The sequence below is a fragment of the Liolophura sinensis genome, chromosome 1 (assembly GCF_032854445.1).
Source record: "Liolophura sinensis isolate JHLJ2023 chromosome 1, CUHK_Ljap_v2, whole genome shotgun sequence".
Taxonomy (NCBI): domain Eukaryota; kingdom Metazoa; phylum Mollusca; class Polyplacophora; order Chitonida; family Chitonidae; genus Liolophura; species Liolophura sinensis.
Window position 1 is genome coordinate 59,352,198 of NC_088295.1, and position 23,270 is coordinate 59,375,467.

The 23,270-nt window shown below is 37.7% G+C and overlaps 2 protein-coding genes across 2 annotated transcripts in view; both read right to left on the reverse strand.

The window, feature by feature from the left end:
* Positions 1-714: 714 nt before the first annotated feature.
* On the reverse strand, positions 715-19,035 carry LOC135462734 (RNA-binding protein 28-like). The gene is given in 24 exon segments (XM_064739966.1): positions 715-1,840; positions 2,886-3,203; positions 3,699-3,773; positions 4,682-4,831; positions 5,349-5,471; positions 5,473-5,505; positions 6,146-6,166; positions 6,168-6,211; positions 6,648-6,786; positions 9,548-9,621; positions 10,085-10,194; positions 10,396-10,456; positions 10,801-10,950; positions 11,607-11,741; positions 12,136-12,210; positions 12,849-12,941; positions 13,360-13,435; positions 13,915-14,048; positions 14,906-14,957; positions 14,959-15,037; positions 15,727-15,871; positions 16,511-16,623; positions 17,773-17,818; positions 18,891-19,035. Coding segments are annotated over 24 exon segments (2,523 nt in total). The 3' UTR covers positions 715-1,708.
* Positions 19,036-21,201: 2,166 nt separating this feature from the next.
* The window catches only part of LOC135462742 (nuclear pore complex protein Nup205-like), a 36,797-nt gene continuing 34,728 nt past the window's right edge, over positions 21,202-23,270 (reverse strand). Inside the window, exons 40-41 of the mRNA XM_064739979.1 lie at positions 23,086-23,249; positions 21,202-22,751 (exon numbers count right to left, since the gene is read on the reverse strand). Of these exons, the coding sequence (XP_064596049.1) occupies positions 22,659-22,751; positions 23,086-23,249 (257 nt within the window). The 3' untranslated portion in view covers positions 21,202-22,658. The remainder of the gene's footprint in view (positions 22,752-23,085; positions 23,250-23,270) is intronic.

Here is a 23,270-nt window from a genome sequence, read left to right on the forward strand (position 1 = left end):
TTTGCAACACCATTCCGTCAAATTACCATGATGAATGTCTCGGTTCAATAAGATGCATTCTCCTTACAGCACATGCATCGTTCTCCACCTTTCACTTTACATCACTGCCACCAACAGCAAATTTTGTGCAGGAATCTTGAACAATGCTGAGGTCACTGGGGTCACAGTGTTGGGGCAGGAAGTGATGTGAGAAAACACAAACAATCCGTCTCAACCTTGGTCTGTTAATAATACTTTACACACATGCATTCTCTTTGCCTAGAGTATGTACAACATGATTCTAACCAAAACCTGAAACAATTTTATTGATGAATGTTGGTTAAATGGCTCCGCTGGAGGAGACCAGTGATGAGGCTAAGCCTAAACATCCCTATGTGTGTCTCACAGGCTCCAGTGGTCAAGCTTGTCTACTGGTCGCAGTGATCGATGTAAAGCGAAAGGTAGAGAGTGGTGCATGCGCTGTGAGGAGTATGAATATGATGACTTACGTCATCACTGAAGTATTATACCAAAGACACCAATCATGACACCCAGCCATGTACTTACTGCTGTCTGTATTTTCCTCTTGATGCAGAAAGCGGCATTGCAACCCTTTCAGTTTTGGTATTACATACACATGTACCTGGGTTGAGTTTATCCCTGTCTTCTGCATATCTTGTAACTGACAGGCTTAACAGGTTAGAAACAAAAAGACTGACAAATGAGTGTGTGGTAATGATTGTATTAAACCCATGATTTTACATGTAATACATATACATACATATAATCATTCAAAATGAAAATCAGGAAATAGTGTCACTTGAAAAATGATAATTATACAGTACTATATACTGAGTCATACATAATTCTGACAATTTTGTGACAACTGATGATTTTATTACCTTTATGTCCTCCTCTTAATTTTATTCACTTGTTAATACCTACCTCATACTAATGCAAATTCTATCTTCAACTTTGTAACACTTCAACACATCATTATAAACTTGCACATGTACAGGCTGTTTCTGGCATTCCTGCATTCTTACGGTCAGCCCGTTTTGAGTGCTGTCTTCATAGGCAAAAGATGTTTTTTTTTTATTATTTTTTTTTAATCCATAGTCTTACTCAGCAGGTGACTTGAGTGGTTTTATAAATGATAGACACTCATTTAAGCAGTCCTTATCGCAGGTATAATACAGGTGTGCACAGACTAGAACGACTACCAGATGTTACCTCCCACTATCCCCCACCCAACTCACTAAGCCACGACAACCAAATGACCCCCGCCTTATCTGCCCCACACGTTTTACAAACCTTACTTTAAATTTGTAAATATATGGCAAATCCTGTATGTTTCAGGCTGTCTTATTGTTTTAAGGCCATAATGTGAGAAAATTTACAAGGAAAGATGCAAACACTTGATTTAAGACGTTCTGCGAAAGTTTTCTCTGAAACTGCCAAGTCAAATACAAATTCATGCATTCATAAATTAACTCCATAACAACAGGGGTCCTGTTCAAAATTGGAAATAGCATTGGAACACTCAGTGAACATCAGTAAGCTCTCCTGTCTCTACCTTTGTGAATATGGGCAGTTGTAGACAAACCAAAGTGACATTTAAAACAAAATAATGAAAATCTGCTTGACAATTTGTCTGCTGTTTTGCAAGGACTTAGCATCCTTTGACAAGGACTTTGACTGCCATCTGGCACTATCAAATCGATCAAATTCAATCAGCAAACCACTTCATTCCAGTCTTTTTGGATGACGCCAAAATTTTGTTACGATACTTGGTAACCATGGCATCAAAGTCATCTGTCTTCTCCCTTCGATTTGCCTTGTATTTCTTCTTCTTCGGCTCCTGAGGAAGATTAAGAAAGTTAGATTTATTCTTCTGCATGAGCAGGTATTTCTTATTAGATTTATAATGATGAAGACCACAACCCAATAGATGCAAATGTTTTAGCATTGCATTAAAGGGTTCACAAATCACAACTGTTAAATGCTGACTGTAAATGTTTGGTGTTCAAACTAATACTACAGAAATGAAAAAAAGTTTGGGGAAAACATGTATTTGTTATTAAATTATCTTGAAAAATTTACAATGCCTGTTCACTGATTTTGTCAGCTCTTGAGATTTTTCAGAAGTGACATTGGAGGCAAATTTCTGGCCACTATAGCAGCAATCCAGGTGCAGCATCCATACACATACGTGTATGTATTCCAATTCTTCAACCTTTTCACATGTTTGCAATGGTGTTTAAATTCAAGCATGTTCTGAAGGCATTATTCCATGCAGACTGACAAAATAACACTTTTTGTGATATTGGCAAAACCAACCAATGTACTTTTGTCTCCAAAATCAAATTAAAAATGCAGATAAATTGCACTTAAAGTGTCTCTTACAAATGTGAAAAGGTTGAGGAATTAGGGTGCATGTAGTCTTCCATTTGTTGGCACGCAACTCACTAACACTTTGGGCTGACGACGGAGACCTGATACAGCCTTACTTTTAACGCCGGTTTTACCCCTAATATGAAGACTGAAAAGCTTATTTCTACCCATACATGTTAGAACATATCACAAAGTTAACACAGAGTTCATGGGTCTTTTAAAGAGGCTATACCTGAGATTTTGGGCCAAAATACATATTTGATAATAAAATCATATTCATACCTGTATTATTTATGGTGTTAAAATTATTATAATTTAACAATTATTATAATTATAAAGTTTGAAAAAGTAACAGCTGGCTTTATAAAATTCAGGAATTTTATCATCAATTTGGAACAGTAACACGTGTACAGCCATGACCAATATTTCAGGAGAGGAAATTATTTGGACTATTCTAAAATAACACTGATACCCCTAAGAGAATCAAAGACTATGTCAGGGGTACTACTTACCATACCCTCCACAGATGATTTCCTCTTCTGGCCACTCTGGCCTCTGGCTTCCTTTCTACTCGGTCGGTTTTTGTTTGCCTTTTTCCCTGGTTGTTTCCCTTGATCCCTCTGCCGTATCTTTGGTCCAGAGTGAGAAGGCAACACCTTAGGTCTCTTCGCTCCTTTTGTCACAGTGCTTTTCCCCTTGACCAACCCAGATGCATCAGTCTGTTTCGCTACCGTATTTTCTGATTTACCTTTCTTCTCAGTTGTCCTTCCTTGTTTTGAATCGCTCTTTTGTTTCGACAATGGGTTTTTTGCTAACGCTTCTCGTTTAGCCTAAATTTTTTAAAAAGTGGTGAAATTATACAGCAAGTTACAATGTGAAATTGCTATCCAACTTCCACAAACACCAAAGTCACACAAGTTATTTCACAATGTATTTATCTTCAGAATTTGTAAACCATATATATAACCATATATTTGTCATAAAAAAGTAAGGGGAGATTTACTTGCACAACATTCGCTGACAACTTGCAGTTTCATTACATTTGAGATTTCATTTGATTTAGTTGATGTTGAACATCATATTCAAGAACTTTTCACTCTCGATCAGATGGCAATCAGTTTGTATGGGAATCAGAGGTCTAACAGCAAGATTAACAATTTTGTCCATTAGGCATCAAATACAGTCCATCAAGACATTTGTGTACATCATCACGGAAAAACTGATATAAGGTGGACTTGAACCTGTGACTGCAGGAACAATTATGAGATAAAGTTCATTTCGCAGCTCTCTACTACACACATTAATCCAACCACAATTCTTCCTACCTTGATTCTCTCCCACCGTTTCCTCTTGGCCTCTAGGGCTGTCTTATTCTCCAGGGAGAACTCTACTACTGGTCTCTGTTAAAACGAAAGAAGCAAACACTAATTTCCATATATTAACACTGACTCTTCCTGTACATGTACATTTAACCTCACAAAAGATGGTGTACATCCATAAGGCTGGTGACTTAAAATGAAAGAGGAATTCTATAAATCGTTATAAAACCATTCAATACTGAATGAATATGATTCATTTTACGTACTGTAATTCTTTACCTTTTTGCAATTTTGCAAGGTGTTTATTCAAAAATATTCTGAAAGCATCATTCTGTGCAAACTGATAAAATTGACCTTTTTTTGTGAAACCTTGAAAGAGACCAACCCAACGAATGTAGTTTTGTTTCTAAAATCATTTTAAAATTGTGCATAAAGCATACAGATCATATGTGAACAGGTTGGGGAAGTCAGGTAATTACCTGATTAGTATCTAGTACCTTGCTTAAGAACTTTTTGGTGACCAGGCAATCAATTTATTGGTGATAAAATTTGAGTGCCCAGGGAAACCCACCAACCTTTGCCAGGTATCTTAAGACTCAGACTTAAGGCCACAGCCAAATAAGCATGAGTGAAGGGCCTGATAGATGCAGTGAAGCAGAACTTTAACTATCCAAGCCAAAAAGAACCCTAATGAATTTGAAGAAATTAGATGTACCCAAATTCTCCAACCTTTTCAACCACCACTGTGACCAGTATTGTCTGAGGAAACCGTAAAGTGTAAAGAAATAATCTGCATAGTTTGATGAAACTTGCGTTTTTATTGACACAAACAAAACATTTTGCAGTCATTTTCATTATAGCTGTATCAATAAATTCCACTGAAAAAAGGGCTTTGGTCGTTGAATATGTTGACGATTTACAGAAGACCTACTACGCATTAAACGAAAGTATGAAAAGATGTACGAAATGTGATTGTGAATGACACTCACCTTTTTTTCCCCAAATATCTCTGGGTTGTTGTTGGTCTTCCTGAGTGCCTCCAGGGCGTGATGATGCTCTGTGAACTCCACAAACCCATATCCGCGAGACTTGCCCTCTCCCTTGGCATTCACCTGGGTCATGTCCTTCATGATACGACACTGGGGTTAACAAGAAGACATGCTAACAGTTGTAGACAAAATATACCACGTGGTATTAAAGACAGTACACAAAACAGAGATACACATTCACATTTGCAGATGTGGTCCTTAATATGTTTAACAATTACAGTGTCGACACCTCAATGACAGTAAATTCAAAGTCTATTGTCGGGGGTACAGGTGTAGCTTTAACATAACACTGTGAATCCATTTATTGAACATATTTTAGGATATGGTATGTAGGCTTTGAAATCCTGTCCAAACAGGAAAGAATATAGTTATCAAATAAAGATTTCTGAAAGGTGGCTAAGACTGTATCAGTGGTGTATGGGTGTCTTCCATACAAGACAAGCTAACCTTTTATTCCATGGAGGTAAAATTAACCTTTATAGATTTCATATCCCTCATTCATCTTCAAAACCACATTTTTCTCCATTGAATTTAAAATGAGATTTTGAAAATGAATAAGAAGACATTCCAGTAGTGTTTTATTATTCCATATTTGGCTGACACTTACCTCAGTAACTTGAGCCTTCCTGTCACCGGCAGCTTGTTGGAAAATCTTCTTCAGTTCCTTATCCGTGGTTTTCACGGGAATGTTTCGTATACACAGCCTTGTGGTTGAAATAAAAATGTTGGGGTTTTTTCAACTTCTGCCTTTTAACATTTTCTACCTGAAATATAAATTCAAGACAAGGCTAATTTAAAAAACAATGCCTTGAATTCCAACCTGAAAGCTGAACTTTCTCAATCCAATTCACTCTGACATTTGCTACAGATGATATCGTTTTGGTTAAATTGTAATGGAGAGTGAAATAAAACCGCATGAAAATCTCATTCACTTCTGTAATGATGAGTGATTACAGGCATACTGAATAATTTGTGACTTATACAATACTGGTCAGGCTTAAGGATGGGGGATACCAGTGCTTTGGTAAACGGAAGCCATTTAACCATGTTTATTACAAACCTCATTGATTACTTCTTTATTTGATTTTTGTTTATGCCAAACTCAAGAAATTTCCACTCACATGTACGTGATGGCGAGGAAGAACCGAAGTGCCTGGAGTAAACTGGCTGACCTACAGACAAACTTTCCCACCCTGTTTGTACCACCCTGTTTGCACAAATAGCCACACAAGTATCGGTGACCATTTTGCTGTTGCCAAGGTGCCCTAAGCAGCCAGAGCTTGGAATCTACAAATTCCCAAAGGCCTGTTGTATGTCTTCTTTCTCACCACTAAGTTTTCCTATCCCCTCCACCCCAACCCCCTTCTAAATAAAGTGAAGGGCTTCAGAAGACATGCAGAGTACCTTTAATCTCATGTCCAGATCAGCCTTTTGATAAGCCTTCAGCAGCTAGTGTGCCTGGTCGAATTACTGGGAACAGAAATGTAACCAATAAGTCACTGATTTTTGACCGATGAAATGGCGGGGTTTGATTGATGACCGATGAAAGAAAAAGGCAACTAATTAGATGAGGAATCCATGTAACATAGCTATCAAATTTGAGAAAATTTCTCACAAAATAGCCTAGTCCAATTGCTCCTTTATCTGAAAATTGCCAAACTAACTACCTCATAATAATGAAGAAAACTACTTTTATGACTGACATTTATGGTATCTCAAACGATAATAATGACAGGACATTTCATAACAGGCTTTTCAGGATTTTAGTCTTATCATAACAATGTATGCATGAACTTATACACGAAAGTAGCAAATTAGTCACCTGCATAGAAGCATAACATACACATGAATGTAGCCTTCTGAAAAATTACGCAACTAAATTGAGAAGATACAGCCTCGGACTTACAGCCTTCTCTGGCCAAGTACAAATTCCTCTTGTCGTCTTTCTCCTTGGTCTGATTCTCCTGTTTCAATCTGGCGGCATCTTGTCTGGACACGGCTAAGATGACATTCAGCTTCCTGCCGTCCAGTACAATACCTCCTCGCTGTAGAAATAAGAAGGTGAGTTGAAAATAATTGTAACCACCAAAAACAAAGCGTGATCCGTTCAAATGTGATCTCATTACGCACCCTTATTCTTCAACCTTTTCAACTGCTTCTGCGACCTATATTTTGAAACTTTCTGGGAGAACTGTGGGGTGTAGAGAAATAATTTGCAGTTTTATGAAGCTTGTAAATTAAGTGGCACAAACAAATTATTTTTAGCGTCATTTTCATAATAACTCTATGAATAAATTCCACCAAAAAAGTGATTTAGTGGTTGAAAACGTTGAAGATTTACAGTATCATTCACAGAGCTACTAAATGTGTTCTTTATGACACACTTAAGAAAATTTGCATAATAGAATGTATACATGTATATTTATTTATTTGATTGCTGCTTTATATAATACTCATTAATTTTTCACTTTTTTGATATTAGTCAGTTTTAGAGGTGAAGGAAACCGGAGTGTCTGGCCTAAACTACAGACTTATGGCAAGCTGATGACAAACCGTCACACGTGTGACATACAGATATACACAACACTATACTGGTGGAAGGCAAGTGATCTGCCATGAATGTTAGACTGTGCGAAGGGTTACACCAGTATCCCTGTTTTATTGTCACGAAGACTGTGCGAAGGGTTACACCAGCATCCCTGCTTACTGTCACCAAGACTGTGCGAAGGGTTACAGCAGCATCCCTGCTTACTGTCACCAAGACTGTGCGAAGGGTTACACCAGCATCCCTGCTTGTTGTCACCAAGACTGTGTGAAGGGCTACACCAGCATCCCTGCTTATTGTCACCATGACTGTACAAAGGGTTACACCAGCATCTCTGCTTGTTGTCACCAAGACAGCGTGAAGGGTTACACCAGCATCCCTGCTTATTGTCACCAAGATTGTGTGAAGGGTTACACCAGCATACCAGCTTATTGTCACCATGACTGTACAAAGGGTTACACCAGCATCCCTGCTTACTGTCACCAAGACAGCGTGAAGGGTTACACCAGCATCCCTGCCTATTGTCACCAAGATTGTGTGAAGGGTTACACCAGCATCCCTGCTTATTGTCACCAAGACTGTGTGAAGGGTTACACCAGCATCCCTGCTTGTTGTCACCAAGACCATGCTTAGGGTTACACCAGCATCCCTGCCTATTGTCACCAAGACCATGCTTAGGGTTACACCAGCATCCCTGCTTGTTGTCACCAAGACCATGCTTAGGGTTACACCAGCATCCCTGCTTACTGTCACCAAGACCATGCTTAGGGTTACACCAGCATCCCTGCCTATTGTCACCAAGACCATGCTTAGGGTTACACCAGCATCCCTGCCTATTGTCACCAAGACCATGCTTAGGGTTACACCAGCATCCCTGCCTATTGTCACCAAGACCATGCTTAGGGTTACACCAGCATCCCTGCCTATTGTCACCAAGACCATGCTTAGGGTTACACCAGCATCCCTGCTTACTGTCACCAAGACCATGCTTAGGGTTACACCAGCATCCCTGCTTACTGTCACCAAGACCATGATTAGGGTTACACCAGCATCCCTGCCTATTGTCACCAAGACCATGCTTAGGGTTACACCAGCATCCCTGCCTATTGTCACCAAGACCATGCTTAGGGTTACACCAGCATCCCTGCTTACTGTCACCAAGACCATGCTTAGGGTTACACCAGCATCCCTGCTTACTGTCACCAAGACCATGCTTAGGGTTACACCAGCATCCCTGCCTATTGTCACCAAGACCATGCTTAGGGTTACACCAGCATCCCTGCCTATTGTCACCAAGACCATGCTTAGGGTTACACCAGCATCCCTGCTTACTGTCACCAAGACCATGCTTAGGGTTACACCAGCATCCCTGCTTACTGTCACCAAGACCATGATTAGGGTTACACCAGCATCCCTGCTTGTTGTCACCAAGACCATGCTTAGGGTTACACCAGCATCCCTGCTTACTGTCACCAAGACCATGATTAGGGTTACACCAGCATCCCTGCTTACTGTCACCAAGACCATGATTAGGGTTACACCAGCATCCCTGCTTACTGTCACCAAGACCATGATTAGGGTTACACCAGCATCCCTGCTTGTTGTCACCAAGACCATGCTTAGGGTTACACCAGCATCCCTGCTTACTGTCACCAAGACCATGCTTAGGGTTACACCAGCATCCCTGCTTACTGTCACCAAGACCATGCTTAGGGTTACACCAGCATCCCTGCCTGTTGTCACCAAGACCATGCTTAGGGTTACACCAGCATCCCTGCTTGTTGTCACCAAGACCATGCTTAGGGTTACACCAGCATCCCTGCTTACTGTCACCAAGACCATGCTTAGGGTTACACCAGCATCCCTGCTTACTGTCACCAAGACCATGATTAGGGTTACACCAGCATCCCTGCTTACTGTCACCAAGACCATGATTAGGGTTACACCAGCATCCCTGCTTACTGTCACCAAGACCATGCTTAGGGTTACACCAGCATCCCTGCTTACTGTCACCAAGACCATGCTTAGGGTTACACTCCCTTTAACTCCCTTTCCAAGGCCAGATATTACAGGATGTAAAGTCTGGTTTGTTTTTACACATCAAGATAATGCATTTAATGCCGTTTTTACAAATACATACAATATTAGCTTTCATAAGATGTTATTATCAGAGATGCAAAAGAAATAGGGAAGATTGTCTCAGAAAGCCTGGCAACTTAAATAGTCACCCTGACACAGATGGACAAAAGTAAACCCCATACCGCTGACTCATCATTAGCCTTCTGTAAACACTCCTGGGCACTTTCTTCTGTGGCAAATTGTACAAAAGCCGTTCCTAAAAGGAAATTACACGTTTTAATAGAAAATCAGAACTTATGTCTGTAAATTTTATGCACTTGTAGAACGTAAGTGACAAGGGATACATGCATTCACCAACTGAAAAAAAAAAAGCCCTGGGATCTTTTCCTGGTAACTTTAAAAGATATCATAAAATCCCTTCCTACAATGAAGCATTCTGAGGAAATCAACAAACAATCTGATTGATTTGATTGGTGTTTGACACCAATGGTGTTTTTACTCAACAGTATTTCACTTATAAGACCATGGTCAGCATTAGTTTTGCAAAGAAACCTGGGGAAGCCCGTAACTGATAATGTTTTTTTTGTTTAACTTATATGTATAAAATTTCTCACGAGTTACTTCGCATATATCTGCTTAGGCATGCTGCTGAACACTAACATAACATTTAAGGTTTGTTTGACTCAAAGAAAAAGAGAATCACAACAATACTTCTTTACCTTTTGGTTTTTCTGTGAAGTGATTCATCACAAATTTACAGTAATCAATCTCTCCAAACTCCTCCAACAGTTCTTCCAGTTCTTCCTCAACAGAGTCAAAGTTAATATTCCTAAAAAAAAGAAAATGGAGTCATTTTTCACAAAATGGAAAACACATTTACTTATTCAGACTTGTATTTGTAATCCAGAGTAGTGTAAAAGATTTTTTCCCTTTCTCGTGGTGACATTAATCAAAAGATAATCCACAAAATAACACTTCAGAATTCACCATGTTATGACATCAGTAACCAATAGAAAATTAAGAAATCTACCTTATAAACAACGTCCTGCCCTCTTTCAATTCATTTGGTTTTTGCTTCTTTATCTGGTTTTCTACAACCAAAAAACAGACGGAATAATGAGAATATAGCACTAGCTCATATAAATAAGGATAATTTATACAAATAATGATTACCATCAAAGTAGATTTCCACATGTTTGTCTGACCATAATGCTGGCCGCCGTTGTAAAAATGAAATATTCTTGAGTACAGCATAGCACACCAATCAAATAAACAAACAAATATTTCCAAGTGCTATGAACACAACATTGCAAATTCCTACAGCAAACACTGATCAAATATCAACATCAAAAAAACTTAACCATTGTTAACCTTGTTCTGTCCCATTCTGTTGTAAAATTTTGTTGAAAATTATCAAGTGCATTTTAATAGAGACCTTTACTTTTTTTCTTCTTATGAAGACTATCGTCGCTCTCAGATTCGCTTTGGTCATCGGACTCATCATCTGCATCGGATTCACTGTCATCCTCCTTTTCTTCCTCGCTCTCCTCTGAATCCTCTTTGCTGCTAAACCCTTCATCCTCCTCTGTAAAGAGGAAAATGTCAGCATAAGAGAACATCACATCACAGAGCAAACAATCGCTCCAAATGTAACAAAGCAGTGTTCGTAGAAATATGATATTGTTTCCAAGCAAAAATTATGTCACAAAGAACTGAATTTTCCATGTTTCTTTTTAGAAAACAAGCTAACTTCAGCATATTTCACATGGCTTCAAGATGATGTTGAAAATGAAAACAGTTTTTAATGCATAATCAATACATTTAAGAGTTACACATGGCCAAGTAAATGCCCAACTAGCTGACGTCAATATTGCTTTAATTCATACTCAAGAATATTTCATAAAAGCATTCATCAAGCAATAGTGGATTCTAACACACATTCTTCCACAAGGCATCTATTACATCACTTCGATTCAGTCAGCTTGGGTGATTCAATCAGTTTGATACCTCTTTCAAACACAGACAAATACATTTTGCTGCTGTTTTAGTTTCTACAAATATAGTCACCTAAAAAAAGGTCTATACTTTTACCCACACTATTGTTATTGTCATTTCGGTTCTCAAGTTAAATGATATTTTAAAAAAAAATTTTCTTCATCAAAATTATCTTTTTAAGACCTTCATGTGCTTCTGAAAACTGCATTTGTACACACTGAACTTAAGGTGAAATACAATACTTACCAGACAGGTCATCGCTTTCATCTCCTTCCTTCTGTTTATTCTCTCTAGCCTGATCCTCTTCTTCCTCTTCCTCGCTGGAGGATTCCTCACCAGCCACCCCACTGACAGCACCTTCATCAGGACTAGATACTGAGTCTAACAATGACAGCAGACTACATTAACCCACATTCTGCCGTTTAATAAATTTCTTCTGGCTAAACGTTTTGTCATTTCATTCATACATGCAATATTATGTTCTTAACAGGTTTTCAGACTGAACTTCTCTTTGTGTTACACATGTGTTTCAGGTTTAACACATTTTGTCTGGCTATTCACTTTTTCACGCTTACATTTTGTCCTCATTTTTTCACGCTTACATTTTCTCTTTCTAATAATTTTACCTGGCCTTTTTCAAAGCTTAAATAACATTTTGACTGCTAGTGTGTGCTACACATTTTCAGAATATATACTTTATATTCATGTAATTTTTCTGATTTTATCCTGACTTAATTCACATAATGTTTGTTTGTTACTTTTCATGTATATTTACCCGTCTTAGTAGTTTTTGCTGTTGCTTTCATAAATTCTCCTTTAGGCACTGCCCAATCTACTGCCACAGGCCGCCCTGAAACCAAGTGTATACAACATACATAAAGTTGTGTAAGTAACATTCATACTGTCATGCAATGTCCTTTTAATTATTTGATTTATTTATTTTATCTGATTGGTGCATTAGGCTGTACTCAAGAATATTTCACTAATACCACGGCAGCCAGCATTATGGTGGGGGGAAACCCGGCTGAGCCCCAGGAAAATCCACAACTTTTAATTATTCAATTATTTGATGATTTATTTTTAAAGGGCATAAAACCCTACTAACATGTATGTCCAGTACTAAAAAAAATGTCAAATCTTGTGTAAGCCAGCCGCTCAGTTGGGTGAAACAAAACACAGTCTCTTTTGCTTTCACTTTACAAAGAATGCATGAAATTTATGTCAAATTCTTTACAACAAGTTTTCATCAGTCTGGTTTACAGGGAGAGGAAAACTGAGTGTCCTGGGTAAACTCCTTCACCAGGTATCTGACAAACATAATGTAATAGTGATGCATACATGTATCAACAAAAACTAAATTTGTGCGCTGAACCTTCATATTGGTCGAGAAGCTGACTGGCAACACAGAGAACAATGCTTTAGCCCAGTGAGCCAATGAGAGCCAATGAAAAGTTTAGAAAATATTAAAACACACTCTGGCAGACTTACCTTTTATTTGTTTCATATTCATCGTCTTCAGTGCTTTTTCTGCTGATTTCAGGTCGTTGTACTGGACAAAGCCAAACCCATGCTGTTTGCCATCTACAAATCAAGGACACTGGCTGGATAAGAAGAGCTCAAATACTATGCGGGATATTCAGAAAGAGCAAATTTTTCTTAATTTATTTATTTGATTGGTGTCTTACGCCGTACTCAAGAATATTTCACTTCTACGACAGCGGCCAGCATTACGGTGGTGGGAAACTGGGCAGAGCCCGGGGGAAACCCACGACCATCTGCAGGTTGCAGACAGATTTTTTTTATTAATGTTTTTACAATGTGAGTAAGAATACTAAATTTTCCCTTTAAAACTGTCCTCGCAAAGTGCATGTTTAGAGGAAAGTAAAGGTCATATAAATATAACTATTTGTGCTGAAACTTATATTTTTGGAGTAAAATATCCAGCTACCTTTTGAATAAATCTTAAATTAAACACCTTAAATGTCTAGGATGAACTTACCACTCCTCATTGGAATGATCACCTCAGATATTTCACCAAATTCCTGAAAACTGTTTCTTAGGTCTTCCTCTGTACACTGTAACAAGACAAGAAACACAGTATTTGAATTATTGGAATTCACCCAAACGTTTCCAATTGTCTAAGGTCATCAAATATTACTTTAGCTGATCAAGCAGAATATCATCCTAAATCCCAAGCAAAACCTTAAAACACCTTTCCAAGCTCAATGGAACCGTTATAATTAGGCAAATTTAGTAAGTTAGTCATGCATAAAATTTTAGGTCAATACCATTTCGGTTATTACATGTAATTCAAAGTTACTGTCTTCATAAACTGATAAACTGCTAAAAAAAAGCTGACCACCACAGCAATACTCAATTCCAAATTCTAAAATAGTGTATAAGCTTGTAAAACTGCTATCGTTTGCCGTGATAAAATATGCTCTTTCACACTGAAACCTACTGCATGTTGAGTGGACAAGTTAGAGACTTTTTATTTTTCTCTGAGCTACAGTGGTTGAATCAAAACTTTACAGAACCAAACGACACATCTCACCTTGAAGGACAAATTGCGTATGATTAATCGACACTGTTTCTGCAGCTTAAAACTACTCTTCTCTGCAGTGTTTTCACTTTTCACTGGTTCCTTTACAAACTCTGATGAGTGCTGCCAAGCCTGCAGTGTCTGGCCTGTCAAATATAAACAGAGGGAAATTGGTACACTGTATATGAAAAAAAAAAAGCACTCCTTGAAATAAAGAAAAATTAGTAGAACAGTTATTTCAGTTCAACACTGATGATGCTTTCGTATTTTTAATATTAAGTACTAAAATTCTCATTATATATATATATATATATATATATATATATATATATATATATATATATATATATATATATACATATATACGCTTTACAAGGATTTTAAGAACCACATTAAGACCTTAACATAGAAGGAACCAAGACAGTCTACAAAGACAGCTCATAAATTTGTATTTGAAGGGTACTGGGTGCGACTCAGCTGTAATGTTCGATATGAACTGAATTGAAATTTAAGAGTGAACATTCATAAACAACAAGCACCATTTAAAGTCTTGGTATGACCTGACCCAACTTCAAGCCAGATGCTCCAACCATTAGACCATCGAGGTGGTTCTTCCCTGCGCAAAAGTGTACCACACTTGTTTAATCAGCGACTAGAGAAAACATCATTGGTTTGAACAATTTCTGGTGACCTTCATCCTGGCGCATCCTACTCTCTAAACAACCAGAAGCGCATTGGAAGAACAAAAGAATCACTTTGGAATTGTGCGAGAATGGGTATTGCAAAATCGATGAACGCTCACTCGTATCTCCCGAAATGAACTTCCGGAAGTCATTTCAGTGTTAACACAGTTTTAAATATACTTTTGCAAAGACAAGAAACCTTACAGACAAGAAACCTTACAGACAAGAACAGCTTGCAGCTGCACTCAACAAAAACCACAACAATCCCCCACCCCCCCAAAGATAAACACAGAACAGCAACAGAGATAAAAAATACCCACCTCTAAAGTCTCTTCCATTTAACCTTCTCACAGCCCTCTTTGAATCACGCACAACATTTGAAGGTCAGGATGACAGTGGTGTCAGAGCGACCTTTGACCGGGTATCTAACTTTGGCAATGTTTTTCACATTTCTGAAGAACAATAAAACAAAGGCTCAGCAAGCAAGGTATATATTAATTGTTTTCCGTTTATTTTTAAACAACCAAGTACAACGATATACACTAACCAATGAAAAGAAGGTTATTTATTTCTGGTGAGGAGTGAAAAGATTCACTTACTCCAAGACGATTTGATAAATGGGTTGAGGAAATACGGGCGTTCATCACGTACCGCACACCATTACACACTTATTTGCAGCCTCATTCAAGCCTATAACCTCATTTCTAAGTGTTTAATTACTACTGTGGCCTAACAAATCAGGGGGTTTTTTTTCAGGTTCAAAGGTTCACGGATAAATTTAATGACAGGTAAATACTACACTCATTGTCTGTCAGAAAACAACATCATCAGTGTTTGCAAACTTCATTACCTTCACAGTTCATCATTAATTTTCTGCATTTCATCCAATGTTTGGTATGTTAAAATGCACTTTCAGAGGCACATTAAAGGCTTAAAAATTACACTTTTCATGCCAACACTGATGGTTTTCTGATACAGAAATTAATCAAACGTCAGAAAACAGAACTCCTAAGTGGTCCTATCAGGTGGATGAGTCACTCAAAAGCAAGCAAAAGGTCACGTAAAATATACTAAGCTTTAGGTGAACCCCCTTACATGTACACCCCCCTCCCCCCCCCCCCCCCCCCCCCCCAACACCTACTGTGTAGCTTGCTCCAGGGTGGTTGAGTCCAGCTTGCCTGAGAAGCCAGTCACAACCACTTGTTTAGCTCGCATGTACTTGGTACTCTGAGCATCAGCGTTAGCATTTTCAGGTATTTCCTTTGGTTTAGACTTCAAAGAGACATCTGGTTAAATAGAAAATGAAAACTTAAAAGTAAAACTACAAATCAAAATTAAGCGGTAAATAATATTTATTTCATGGTCATATGTAGGCAAATTTTAAGCATGGGATAAAATGAATAAATGTACAAATTCAAGGTTACTCAGGTTGAAATATTTAACTGTTTAAAATGTGTTTAACTATTAACTGTCCACCATTAACAAGTCATTGATTAAGACTACTTTCAGCTGTCAAAGTATTTTCTTTTTTTTTATAGAAAATGTAACATGAGGGAGAGAAATGGCACACCCTTCCTAGTTTCACATGACAATAAGTTCTCATAAGAAGGTAAATTTAATTACCCTAAACGACCTAAAATTTTGCCCAGAAAAGTGCAAATAAATGTCAAAAAGTATTATTTTTGGTGCTGAAATTTCAAATTTTCCAGTAGAATATCATCCTATGTTCCAGGCAAACCTCAAAACACCTTTCTAACATCAACAGAACTCTCAGAATCAGGACAAACGGGCAAGTTGGTCATAGACGGGATTTATGTTAATTTAGGGTATATTAAAAACTTTCACATAGCACTAGATTATTTACCGGTTAAGTACCACTTACTGGAATCTTTCTGACTAACATTCTCTACATCATCCTCATCTTCATCTGTCTTCTTTGGGGCTTTTCCTCTTGTATTTCTTTTTCTTTGAATAAAGGACAAAAACATTCCTTCCATCCACCTTCTTGATTTTACTTTTGGCTTCCACAGCATCCTCGCTGAAAACGTCAAGTTAATACGATGGATAGTTTGTGTAGCACATTTTTTTTAATTCATAGTTACTGATTAAATTTATTTACTTATCTGCCTTGGTGTTTTACTCACCAAGATCAACAATATTTCACTTATATGGTATGGTGGGAGAAAAACCAGGCAGACTGCAGGGGAAACCCACAGCCATTCGCAGGTTGCAATGATTATATAGTTTGGCTCAAATCACAAATAATAAGAACAAAACAGGATTTTATTTCTAATGAGGGGAGATACAATTTGTTTGGTGAGCACAAAAAATGTGTGCAAAGCAGTCAAATTCACCTTATCCAGAAAGGAAAATTTCAAATAAAGTTAACTGGTGATAAACTAGAGTGGGTTCTTTATTTGAGCATTTTAATATTTATTTCTTTGATTGTTGTTTCGTGCCATGTACACAAGAAGTTTTGACTTATATAAGGGCTGTTAATTTAATGGGTGGAGAAAAGTGGAGTGCCCAGGGTAAACCACAGGCCTTTCGTAAATTACAGATACATTTTCACAAATTCTAACACTATATTTGTGGTCTCCAATAAACCTTAAACTGTGCAAACAGCCAGTTGATGAGTGTTGCAGACTGCTTTTTTTTCACCTAAAAAAACAGTAACGGCCAAACTTAAGTTGAGAAGCCACGGTAAATGAATGAGTACAGAACATAAAGATGAATAAGGAAAACATGAGATTTAACCTAATATATTTAAAATAAAGATTATATTGTACGTTGTCAGGAGTATTTTCAGTAAGGTTTTAGGATGTTATTAATTAGACACACCTGTAATTTTTATGTCATGCATGTACCTAAAAAGTATATTAGTTGTTTTGAGAGAAAGAAATTACATTTCTGTGATGTTTTTGGAAAAGCAAGGAAGTGTACATGTTGTTCATCAGATGAGCTAACAAGGTGAGAAAAAAACAAATTAAAAGTTTTGCAATTTTGCGAATTTTTGAAAATCTTGTCTGTTCTTTTCAGTATTCCTGTTTCCAAAAAATAACCTGTATATTAGTTAAAAATTAAAACCCAGACCAGATGTTCCAAAAATATTAAAAGAATAGAATGCTATACTACACTTTTCTGTCGTGCTTGTGAATCCTGTATTGGAATAACATTAAATACTTACAGCATTGAGTACACAACAAAGCCATAACCTTTTCCTCGTCCAGTCTCTGAAAATATAATATTAAAACACTAACATTAAACATATTATACCATGAAGATACATGTACTGCATCACACATATTTTTATGACGGTATTCACCAAACAGTTATGTTATACAAATTGTGGTACAGAATTGTCAAAAATTGTCTAAAGTTAATATTGTAATGTAGATAAAAGTCCATGTGATTTTTAACAAACAGTTCAGCTGGGTGATAAATTCTATGAAACTATATGTACATTTCAGACAGATTTTCCTAATTTAGTAGCAAGTGAAACATCTTCCCAAGTGTCTTCTGATTGTTTATAATATCCCAGATATTAACAAATTATGAATGTCAGCCCAAATTTTGTCAACAGCCAGTTTCAGATATGACAAATGACTTTATTCCATTATGGTTAAGTAGTTAAATTCACTAGTATGATGGTGGTCAGTTTTATGAGATAGTAAAACTGGGGTTAAATTACTGAGCTCTGTACATGTGTAGTAATTCTAAGCTGTTGATGAACTTTATCACAGGGCATACAGAGCTGTACAGGCCACACTCCTGGTGAACAAGAGCACATGTCTTCAGCACATGTTAGACTGCACAACTGCACTGCTCTTGGGTGCGTTTTGGGTGTCAAATATTGCAAATTATGACATTCTGCTAGTGTAGTTTTTCTTTGCTTTGTGAAAAAGATAGGTAAGTATTTAGCCGTACTGTTATAAATTATACTGACAGGGAGCTGAGATATTGCAGTTTCTCATTAAGGACTGTCACACCTCATACAAAGATGCCATGGCTATGAAATGTTACAATTAGGCTTTTTTTTGAGTGGAAGAAGTGAGAGATCATGACAGAACCCTGTAAGAGGGGCATTCAAAAGCCTCGCCAGACAAAAACCGTGGAGGACAAAAGCCCTTCAATCACAATACTAGAAGCAAGCAGCCTATATGATCAATGAAATATGTAGACGCTTCAGATTCCAATCATAGCTCCATTTACATCATAGCTCCACGTCGTCAAGTAAGGCGACATTTGCAACAACAACAGCGGCATAATAAAGAAAGAAACAAAGCGTTGCTGGGTGCCACATACCTTTATCCTTAACAAGAATACACCGTTTGACGGGCCCTATCTCACTGAAAACTTCCTCCAGCCTCTGTTCCGTCACACTAAACGGTAAATTTCGAATGAATAAGGTTTGACGCGGCTCAGCATGGTCATCACTGCGCGCAGCCATGTTGGAAATTTCACTCTAACTCGTACATAAGACTCGTACATTGAATATTGCGCCTTCTAAATGATTGCACTTATTTTAGATAACGGTACCATTTAATTCTCCATAATAACTCATGTCAACTTTGTTTCAACTATGTGACAGTGGTCAAGGTGACAGTCATGCAATGACGTGTTAAACTTTGTGAAAAAAAAAAATTCCAAACTAACCAGTACGGAAGGAGCTGGATTTGAACCCTCAACTACCCATTGATCAACAGCTAACCGATGAAGTTCAGTTCAATCCATTGTATCTCGCCAAATTCCTGACAAACTACAATAAAGACTTACGTGAACACCAAGCAGAAATTCGCAATAGCTGCAAAGAAAAATCGCCTTACACACAGGCCCATCGCCAATGTTAAAAGATGATGGGCTGTAAATAGTTGACCAACTGACCGACATACAGTTCAGCTAAATATACCAGCAGCTTTTGTGTACACAGTACCAGGCAGCTGAACAGACTTTTTAAATCAGTAACTGTACTACATTGCAGTCTTAATCTTGTCAATGTATTAACCACCTAAGCAGCTTCTTATGCAAAACTGACCCAGGAGCCTCTCACCAATGCGGTCGCTGTGAGTTCAAGTCCAGCTCATGCTGGCTTCCTCTCCGGTCGTAAGTGAGAAGGTCTGTCAGCAACCTGCGGATGGTCGTGGGTTTCCCCCGGGCTCTGCATTTTTCTCAAACCATAATGCTGGCCGCCGTCATATAAGTGAAATATTCTTGAGTACGGTGTAAAACACCAATCAAATAAAATAATAAAAATCTTATGTAAAACTGAGTCTTCTGTATTCTCTGGCATTATCCCACCTGTGTGGTATCTCATTAATACATTAATGCCACCCTTAAGAATTTTTCACTTTCTTAAGGTGCTCACTTTTATAAGTGAGGAAAGCAGAGTGCATGGGACAAACCATCAACCTTTGGCAAGTTACTAATGAATCTTCCCACCATATTGGAGGAAAGCAAATGACCTTCAATGAACAATGTTTCTGCAAACAGTCACATGAACATCAGTGACATCATATTTTCACCAAGGACCCACAAAGTGAGAGGGCATGCCAACCTCTCCAAGGTTTGAACCCACACCTTCCGTGCTCTGGGGATTGAAAGGTAAGCACCTTCGCCACTTGGCAATGGCCCTCTTCCATGTTAACCCAAAACAAAATAGAAACAAAAATTGATAGTGTTAGTTTGTCATTATTTGTGTAAGTCTTGGCCACAGTGCCATAGGGCATTACCAGTTTTTCTTTCCTCATATTTTATCACAAACATAATGGTCCCTGCACAGCCGCCTTTGTTAAAAAATAATTACCTTTTCAAAGCAAGGTGTGAAACACACTACAAGTTGTGATTACCATAAATAAGTTTATTTATTTGATTGGTGTTTTACGCTGTACTCAAGAATATTTCACTTATATGACAGCGGCCAGCATAATGGTGGGAGGAAACCAGGCAGAGCCCAGGGGAAACCCAGGACAATCCGCAGGTTTTTGCCAGACCTTCCCACGTACGGCTGGAAAGGAAGCCAGCATGAGCAAGACTTGAACTCACAGCGACCGACCATAAATAAGTGTCATTATACATACTCCTTACTGAACATGCATTGCTCTCTACATTTCACATTTCATCACAACCGGTAACAGAAAAGCTTAATCTTTGGAGCCCGCGAGATGTAAGTAGGCTTGTTTAGGCTTAGCCTCATGTCATGTCTTCCCCCTGTGGAACTATTTTATCAGCATTCATCAATAAAATTGTTTCAAGTGTTGGTTAGAATCATGTTGTAGGTAAAGACAATGCATGGGTATAAAGTATTATTGGAGACAAACGATGAGATCAATTGTTTGTGTTGACATCACTTCCTGCCTCATCACTGTGACACCAATGATCTTGGTGGTGTTCAAGACTTCTGTACAAAATTTGCTATTGGTGGCAGTGCTGTAAAGTGAAAGATAGAGAGCGGCACATGTGCTGTAAGGAGTAGGGTCATTATAAACACATGAATGGACACTGCGTGGAGGATGACAAACTAATCAGACCAACAAAGTCATTTTTCTGTACAATCAATTTTGTATTTTTGGATTCTTGTTTGCGTCATTTAAACAGACAGTAAGGGCAATGTACAATTGTGACAACAGAATCAATGTTACACTGATGCTATTCCACTGGCATAAAACAAGCTTTTCACAATACAGCACCATAAACAATGAACATTTCTTTTCCACATATGCTGTACAATAGTTTACCAGGTTTAACACTTTTCTCAGACAACAAATTTTCAAAATCATTTCCTTCTTTTTTCATATCTCCTTTTTTTTTTCTTCAAAAAAGTGGACTAACAAACTTCTGTAAAAATGAGTACAAAGTTTCCTAATGTAGGCTCTACACATTTTCCATTCAGATAACGCCACACTGTGTCATGTTTAAGCGCTGAATACCTCATTGCTTCCAATTTGTAAGCTCATTTTATTTACTTGTTTATTTGATTGGTGTTTTATGTCATTCTCAAGAATATTTCACTTACACGACGACAGCCAGCATTACGGTGGAAAGAAACCGAGCAGAGTCCGGGGGAAACCCACAACCATCCACAGGCTGCTGGCAGACCTTCCCACATACAGCTGGATTTGAACCTACAGCATTCACATTGGTAGAGACTCCTGGGACATTGCACTGAGCTTGCATGCTAACCCCCTCGACCGGGGCCCCATTTTAAAGCATTATTACAATGGACCAGCAACATTAGAAGCATTTTCTCATTGATAACATAAAAAGTACATCATGTCACATGACTTCCCCACTATTTTTCTTCCAATTCAAGGCACTTGTAATGCTTTGGGAATTTGTAAGTCAATGATACAAATGTTCTTTTCATAGGCATCTTATCACATACATATTTCTGGCCGGTTTGAATTGACATCTATCTAAAACTGATCAAAATAAAACCTGTAAGTGCATTAAAAGTTTTTTTTGTTCCCAACATTTTCAGACCATATTATTTATGAGGAGGAACTTAACTGACAATATATTTTTGGTGTGTGTAAAAATTTTTAACAAATAGAAAAAGAAATACTTCTGGTGGTTGTAACATATTTCTTATGACTACATGTACAAACATACCACAATTATTTCATTTAATTACTTAATTACTCACTTTACTTCACAGCTGATAGACTTGTTGTACCATGACATCAGAATAATAGCAGGAAACTTGCACAGATAAATGAAACTATTCAATGAATGCTTGGCAAAAATTCTGTTTCTTTTTTTTTTTTTTTTTGCCACTTCATGATACCTATGATACAGATTAATATCAAATATCAAAGTGACAGGAATACTTTAGTACTTATTTCTTCCATGCTCAATATTTTAAGCAAAGAATGTGTTACATGTAAAATATAACATAAACATGTAAATTACAGGAAATGTACCAGTGTCTCATCTTGCGAACTTCAACCATGCTTGTAGCTACCAAAAACATTCTCCCACACATTTACCAACTCTTTGACAACTGACTTTCATCAAGACGTGTTGATGAAAATTACAGAAATGAACTGATGACACGATGAGTCGATGGTCTTGGGGTTATGACAGCCCAGTGTGAAGTTTCAGAAGGCGCTTGATTCGTCGGATGAGAGCTTCTGTGAAGCCGTACTCTGTTCGTGACTTGCCAAAGCACTACAAAACAAACACAAAAAATGAAATTATACTGGTTCACAATAAAGCTTTTGCACACGTTTTCAATCTCTTTTGTCAAGAATATACAAACAATAATTTTTCATTCATTCATTTATCATTCAAAATTTTTACCTCTGCATCAACTGACAACAGCACTCCTCAAAAAAAAGTGGAGCAAAACTTGGTCACTTTCATCAAAAATATTTACTAGAATCAATTACAAGTATATTAAAATTACTATCTTCTTTCTAAGAAATTAACGTGAACTTAAGCTACATATATGCAATATTCATACATCTATTTTAACAGCTAACACTTTGTTTTCTTAAAATACCTGATCAATTTTCTGCAGTTTTTCAAACAGGGTTTCATTGATGGCTGACACAGCCTCCATCTTGAGCTGATCGATATCTTCCTGAGTTACCCCCCTTGTACCTTCCTCCAGTTCAGGGTCAACATCAGCTTCTCTCATGGACTGTGAGCTCAGACTTGAGATATCTGCAATACAGATTAATTGAC